The sequence below is a fragment of the Pinus tabuliformis genome, chromosome 4_2 (genome assembly GCF_031772625.1).
Source record: "Pinus tabuliformis cultivar Carrire ecotype Pingquan chromosome 4_2, CPIR1, whole genome shotgun sequence".
NCBI lineage: Eukaryota > Viridiplantae > Streptophyta > Pinopsida > Pinales > Pinaceae > Pinus > Pinus tabuliformis.
Genome location: NC_142304.1, coordinates 779,765,456 through 779,773,405, shown reverse-complemented (window position 1 = coordinate 779,773,405; position 7,950 = coordinate 779,765,456). Strand labels below are relative to the sequence as shown.

Sequence of the window (7,950 nt, the reverse complement as noted above, 5' to 3'; positions counted from 1 at the left end):
TTATATAACTATTTTAATCTTTAAAACACTAGTCACAAAACATTATTTTATTTATAATTAAAAAACCACAAAACATTATTTTACTTAAAAATAAAAATAAAAGCCAATCGGACATGGCACATGCAGTAATCATTGAGGGAGGAAGTCACCCTCATACTCGGCGCCTTTTCAATTTCTTCTCCTCACAACTGTTAATTTCTTCTCCAGAAGATGTGGTCTTATGGTTGGGTGAAGAGTTTGGTCCTCGCTGGTGCAATTTGAGGTACAATTAAAGCCTCGGCTTACAGTGTGTGAGCATATGCACTATCTCGCGCATGCTTGGTCTGTGCTTAGGCTGTTTTTGCAAGCAGAGTAAAGCCACGAAGAACATATGCATGGCATCCTCCATTGGGAAGTCGCTCAGCTTCGGATCTATAATCTCCATGACTCTTCCTCTCTCTAACTTCGTCATCTTCTTCACCCAACCGGCGAGGTTCATGCCCTCTTCAAATTCGCACTCTCCCACTGGTCGTTTGCCTGTAATGAGCCCAACCAGAACCACTCCAAAGCTATATATGTCGCTCTTCTCCTCCACTTTCAGAGTGTACGCATACTCTGTCAATTCAATAATTATCACAAAGATGATTATCACATAAAATAGTAAAGTCATCACTTTATTTTCCATTTATTTTTAATTCGGGTCATTTGATGGAAAGGCTCGCTCCTATAAATTCATTATTAGAATGGGAAAATCAGACCACTAAGCTTCTCGAAAAGCGCGGGGAATCTCAAAAAACAGCGATACAATGTGTAGCCTAAAACTCTCAGGTAACCCAAACACAAATACTTGAGCACAAACAGTAAAAAAATGATAAAGAATGAAACGAAAATTTACCTGGAGCTATGTAACCAAAAGAGCCTGCTATTGAAGACATGCACTCAGAGGTACCTGAATGATGCAGTAACTTAGCCAGGCCAAAATCAGCGATATGTGCTTCAAAATTGGAATCCAAAAGTATATTGTTGGACTTCACATCGCGATGAAGTATAAGCGGCGAACAATCATGGTGAATATAGCGCAACCCCTTGGCAGCCTCCACTGCAATTTTGTATCTACTATCCCAATTCAGATGCCCTCCATTTTTTCCATGGAGCAGCTCCCCCAGGCTTCCGTTAGGCATGTATTCATACACCAGAAGATTAGTGTCATGATTGGAGCAAAAGGCCAGCAATGTCACAATATGCCTATGCCGGATTTTGCCGAGAGTATTGACCTCTGCAGAAAATCCATGATCATTTAAAGAAGCGATGCCAATACCCGTAAGTTTCTTCACTGCAATTTGTTGGCCATTGGGCATGATGCCTCGATACACCACTCCCGCTCCTCCTTCGCCGATGATGTTTTCTTCTTTTAGGCATTGTACAATGTCATCGCTCCCAAAGTCCAGGTTTTGGAAGGTCGTCATTTCCCATAACCTGGTGTCTCCTATTTTGTGGACGGCTCTTGCTCTACCTTTATATATGGCTGCCCCAACTACCAAAAGCAGCAAACAGAAGAGAAGAGGTGCCAGCACTACGAGAAGGCCACTCATACGGTGGGCTTGACCTCGCGAAGTGCACTTGTACAAGTTGGGATTCCCTGCAAAATATCTTTGATTCAAATTGCAAAACAGACTACCTTCTTGAATAATGCCTGAAAAGTTATTGTAAGAGAAATCAGGTTGGGTCAAGTTCTGCATGCTCTGTATATCGCTGGGAATACTTTCGTTGAAATGATTTCTAGATATATTCAGAAACTCGAGAGAGCTCATATTGGAGATTTCCACTGGGATGGGACCTGTGAACTCGTTCTTGCTAAGATTAAGGGATATCAAAAAAGTAAATTTGCCAATCTCCTTGGGAATCATACCAGAAAACTTGTTTTCGCTAAGATCAACATATATAGGAAAAGTAGCGCTGCTACTATCCACAGGAATCGTACCTACTAATTGATTTCTAGATACTTTCAAATACCAGAGAGTGCTCACATTGGATATTTCGACAGGGAGGGGACCCGTAAACTCGTTCTGGTTAAGATTAATGGATTCCAGAGCAGTACAGTTGCTAATCTCCCTAGGAATAATACCAGAAAACCTGTTCTTGCTAAGATCAATGGATTTCAGGGCAGTACAGTTGCTTATCTCCCTAGGAATAATACCAGAAAACCTGTTCTTGCTAAGATCAATGGATTTCAGGGCAGTACAGTTGCTTATCTCCCTAGGAATAATACCAGAAAACCTGTTCTTGCTAAGATCAATTGATTTCAGAGCACTGCAGTTGCCAATCTCCCTAGGAATAATACCAGAAAACATGTTCTTGCTCAGATCAATTGATTCCAGAGCATAACAGTTGCCAATCTCCCTGGGAATTGAACCGTTTAAATGATTTTGCCCTATGCGGACCTCAATCAGAGAATTGCACGTGCCCAGAAATTTAGGAATCGCGCCGATGAGGAAATTACTTTCTGTAGCCAATATCTGCAACCTTCCGCCGTTGCAGAGATTCGGAGGGATGGAACCAGTGAATCTGTTGGAAGAAACATCCACTTCCTGTAGCTTTCCACTTACGCCGAGTTGCTGAGGCAGGAGACCCGTGAAATCGTTAGAGAAAAGTCGCAAAACCTCCAAACTTTGCAGGTTCCCAATCTTATATGGAATCCTGCCTTGTAGACCATTGTCTGAAAGATCCAGCTCTCTCAACTTGTTCAGTTCCCACAGTTCCACGGGTATTTCACCAGTGAGGGCATTTCCTTCCAAATACATTGTCTCTAGATTTTTGAGACCACCAATCTCAGCAGGAATTGAACCGTCAAGACCACAACCATGCATACCAAGATGGACAAGCTTGCTCAAATTTCTTATCTCGGGAGGAATCCCTCCATTGAATCTATTGGCGCCGTACCATTCGGAGAACTCTTCATAATACAAGTTTCCCAGATAAAGAATTTTCAAGTTCCTCAAATTGCCAAGCTCTCCAGGTATTCTTCCGCTCAAATAATTTTTCGACAATGAAAGATATTCTAGATTTTTCAGTTTCCCATACTCCCTGGGAATGCTACCGGAGAAGTTATTAGCTGTCAGATCAAGATGTTCGAGATTAACGAGAGAGCTCAAATCCAGTGGCAGTGCCTCTGACAAAGAGTTGTAAGAGATGTCTAGGACCTCTAGGTTCTTCAATTTTGATATGTCCGTGGGAAGGCTTCCATTGAGGTAGTTGTCAGAGACGCTGAGCAATCGGAGTTTCTGGAGAGAGCTCAAATCCAGTGGCAGTGCCCCTGACAAATCGTTTACGGAGACGTCGAGGACCTCTAGGTTCTTCAATTTTGATATGTCCGAGGGAAGGGTTCCATTGAGCTCATAATTAAAGGAGACGTTGAGCAACCGGAGTTTCTGGAGAGAGCTCAAGTCCAGTGGCAGTGCCCCTGACAAATAGTTGTAAGAGATGTCTAGGACCTCTAGGTTCTTCAATTTTGATACGTGGGAGGGAAGGCTTCCATTGAAGTAGTTCCCAGAGACGTTTAGCAAACGGAGGGATGACAACTCTGTGACCTGACTGGGAAATGAGCCTGAGAGATTCATGTCGGAGAGATCTAGAGTCACTACTCGACCCGTGAGGTGATCACAATGGACGCCAATCCATGAGCAATGGGTGGTGTGGTTGGACGGTGTCCAGGTATCTAACATATGATTAGGATCGTCCATGGTTGCTTTCATTGAAAGCAACACTCGCCTATCTCCAAATAATGATGAGTTGGAGATGGCTGATGATGGATATAGAAACAAGGCAATGAGGAAAGCAGAGATCTGCATGGCAAATTGTTGCAGAGTCATGGTGTCCCCGAAAGCAGAGTCGAGGATGGAAGCAGAGCAAGAAAACCAGGCAGGTCGACTTCTCCTTTGTATCATAGAATAATAATGTTTAATATGTGAAGCACTGGACCTTAATATAGAAACAAATGTGGGAAAAAGGACGCAATTTCGTAGAAGGCAAAAGAGAAAAGGACAAGGTTGGTCCACTTTAGCCTTCCGATGAGTAGTCTGCCATTTCTTACAAAATAGCTTCACCTACAACGTGGTTCATCTGCCCTGGTCGCTGAATTGCTTTCCGAGTCTAGTCCCCTCGGAAATTTGGAGTATGAAGTTTCATAGTATTGAAATGCAACGACTGAAAGTATCGGAGCATCTAATTTCAAAGTATTAAACCCAGAGTTTTGAGTACGTCGATTTTCTATGAACAATGGAAGATTTATTCTAACTGACGTACACCATAAAGCGTGATTTTTTTGGTTTCGCTGAAATTTCAAAAAAAAATAACGGAATGTACACAAAATTATTTGAACTTTCAGGGGTAATTTAAGTTTCCATAATACTGGGTGGGCTGTTTGAAATGTTAGAAATAAATAGTCAATTTTCTTTAGATTTAATGAAAGGTAATGGTCGTTATGATAATTAATGAAATTAATATGAAAACGAATTTAAAAATAACCAAACCTTGATACAAGATTTAAAAAGATTTTAATGTTAATTGTATTAAAAAGGCATATTTTATGTTTATACTAGTTAACTTTTTATTTAGATATGATAAAATAAAACTATATATCTATTTATATATTATTGATTTTGGTTAAAATTAAATGAAGAAAAATTATATTATAAAGTTAACATAAAATATCACCTATTTTGCAAACCAATATTTTTATACAAACTATTAAAAATTTACCTGAAGTGAATTTATGTTTTTACAATATATTAATTATGTTAATAGTTGTCATGGATTGTAAAAATATTCACTTTAACAACAACTACCTTATGTATTTTCCATGTTTATTCATCACTTCATCTCTAACCTAAGAGAAGCTAAGCAACACCATAGTTCGTCAAACAATACTAGTTTCATAAATATGTTTGCATAATTTTTTTGACTGTGGATATACTCCATCTCCATCAATAACATTTCTTACAAAATGGTAGTTAATAGCATATGCTTAGTCTTACTATGATAAGTTATATTGATATTCAAATGGATAGCACTTCGACTATCAAAAAATGTAGTCGCACCATATTTCATTCTTTCAAGTTCACCCAAAAGATCCTTTAACCAAGTTGCCTCCTTGTAGAGATTTGAGACAATGATATATTCTACCTCAATAGTGGATAAAACAATTGTTGCTTAAAACTTTGATATCCAATTAGTAGATCCTCGTGCATGAGTAAAGACATAACTTAAAGTAATCTCCTCATATACAAATCACCTACAAAATATGAATCAAAATAACCCCAACCAAAATGACTACAAATGTTAAAGGTAATGTAATAATCACTTGTGCCTCTGAGATACCAATGAACCCATTTCACTATGATTCAATGCTCTCTTCTTGGATTTTTTATGTATCTACTCACAACACCCACTGCATATGAAATATATCATGGAAAATTTTAAGGATGGAAGTTTATCTTAAAGTTTAGAAACCTTGGTTAATCTTACAGGTCCCCAATATGTAAATTGTAAAAAAAATTATGATGTTTTTGTAAAAATATTTAGGTTTCTAATTATCTATATTAGTATATATAAATTTTTGGCAATTTTTAAGGTAAGATAATTTTATACTATAAAATTTGGGGAATCAACTTAAAAAAAAATGGAAATTGGTGAATCTTTTTTTCGAAAAAGCATGGAAAATTAACCCACCCACGAATATTAGCCCATAAAATTTTCCCCGAAACATATGGTCTAGTACATACTATCACATACATCAACCTTCCTACTGCATTAGCATATGGTACACAAGACATAAATTCCTTTTGGTTGACACCTAATCATTGGGATTGGGCAAATATATGTAAATAATGTAAATACTAAATAATGGCGAATAGGAATATGAAGAGACACTGGGAGGTGAATCCCAAGAGTCTCTCCCTCCGTGTATATATCCATGAGCAATCTTAATGCAAAGACACAATTCATTTGAGGAGTTACCTCTTGGCCTAACATGGTATCAGAGCCAGCTCCCAAAATTAGTTGTTCCACTGTAACTCATGTCATTTTATGCCATTATTCTTTGTCATCTACCCCTCTCCTTTGACAGAAAATCAGTCTTGATTCATTGTCCTGCCATGCTCTGTACTTTGTTCTCCTATACGTTGAATCAGAGTCATATGGTATGTTCCCTTTGGTGCATGATGCATAAATAAGTGTTGCACCATTGGGCTGCAGGCTCAAGCAGTTCTAAAATTAAATGTGAGTTTTTTGTGCTACCTGGAGATGCTACCTGGAAGTGTTGTGGTGTGGTCACTGCTTGAAGGTGTTATTGTGACTGTGATAAGGTGTTGTATACACGTTGAATCATAACTGTGTTGTGCATAAGTGTTATTATATATCGTAACTATGTTGGCGTATTGGCGTGGTAGCCATTTTATGGTATTACTACATTACCATGATTATGACTGTGTATTACATAAAGTTCAGTGGTGGTATTATCCTATCACTTCATACATATATATATATATGACATACCACCTCACTGGTTATGTTATCCTCACACTCTTACGTTTTCATATAATGGTGCCCCATGCAGGTCACGATTGAATGGTATAATCCTTCACTCTGTTATTGCATATATTACCCCTCGACTCGATTGTTATCACGCATCGTGTCTCTCAGATCACACATATCTGTTGTGTCGTATAATGCCGTCTCCTCCTCTCGCTGCTTATCGAATCCACGACCTCTCCGATACATTGTGTAATACATAACACTCTCTCAGTTATTACATTATATATATTGCCATACACTGTGTAACGCTCTGTCAGTTATTACATTATATATGTTACCATACACTGTGTAATGCTATGTCAATTATATACCTCCACTTGTCCATATATACTGGTTATATAAACTCCTCTCGACTCTCGGTAATACGTTGACCGCTCATATAACTTCGCTCTCCATACTGCCTCCCCCCTAAATTGCCTTATGTCATATATATAAAACTGGTCTGCAATATATATACATCAATTTATATCACTCTCGTTACATCGTTCCTGGCTACATTGAATGGTATATGGTTATGGTATATTCTTGAACATTGAATGGTTGCCTCCCATTATGGAAACCGACTCTTACGACATCACACCCCACACAATTAATACCTCCCCCATACATTCACTCAACCATTTTAGTTAACACATCCCCATATAACCCTCCCCCATATTTGTCATATATATATATATATATATATATATATACACCACAACTGCATTTTTTTACATATATTACCACCAACAGTGCATTTTTTAGTATATTGGTAGTAGATTACATTTTTTACACAGTTCACAGATTTTAAAATGCATTCATTGATATAAATTGTTGGAGAAGTTCTCTGGAAAAGAGACCTATCCAAAATGGTCACAGAAGATAAAACAAAATCTCATTTTCAATGAGTTGTGGAAAGGGGGTTGTGTAGGAGAAGGAGATAATGAACCGACAAATCCCACCTCACATATGGAGATTGCCATTTGGGAAAACATGAATAGTAAGGCCTGTGCCTTGATTGCAGCATTTGTAAATGAATAGGTGAGTCGCCATATTTCACCATTTTCAAATGCTTTTGAAGCCTTACAAAAGTTGAAGGAACTTTATGACTCACACTCTGAACTTGAAGTTGTCCAATTGATGATTAAATTGTTCAGCCTTGAACTCAAAAATAATGATCCTCTTTCTTTAACATCAAAAGTAAGATCTATTATGCATGATTTCAAAACCACTGATGTTCAACTATACATTCCTCCCATAGCTTTTTTCAAGGAATTATATCCCACTTATTCAAATTATCTTCAATCATTACAAGCAAGTGGAAACCTCAAAGAGATTACCTTTGACTCCCTTGTGAAGAAAACTGTTTGAGAGAGAGAAAGCTTTTGGGAAGAAGACAAC

At 38.1% G+C, this 7,950-nt stretch overlaps 1 protein-coding gene across 1 annotated transcript; it reads right to left on the bottom strand.

The window, feature by feature from the left end:
• Positions 1-268: 268 nt before the first annotated feature.
• LOC149171969 (uncharacterized) lies at positions 269-3,896 on the bottom strand. The gene is made up of 2 exons (XM_089426151.1): positions 875-3,896; positions 269-594 (listed from the first exon to the last, which is right to left on the bottom strand). Exons 1-2 carry the CDS (start codon positions 3,846-3,848, stop codon positions 269-271), a joined length of 3,300 nt encoding a protein of 1,099 aa, XP_089282277.1. The 5' UTR covers positions 3,849-3,896.
• Positions 3,897-7,950: the final 4,054 nt, after the last annotated feature.

What these genes read in the sequence shown, in the direction of transcription:
- LOC149171969 (XM_089426151.1), bottom strand. Translation starts at nt 3,848, where the DNA reads ATGACTCTGCAACAATTTGCCATGCAGATCTCTGCTTTCCTCATTGCC. An exon ending in TTTTGGTTACATAGCTCCAG is followed by an intron (nt 595 to 874) that starts GTAAATTTTCGT and finishes TTGAATTGACAG; the next exon opens with AGTATGCGTACACTCTGAAA.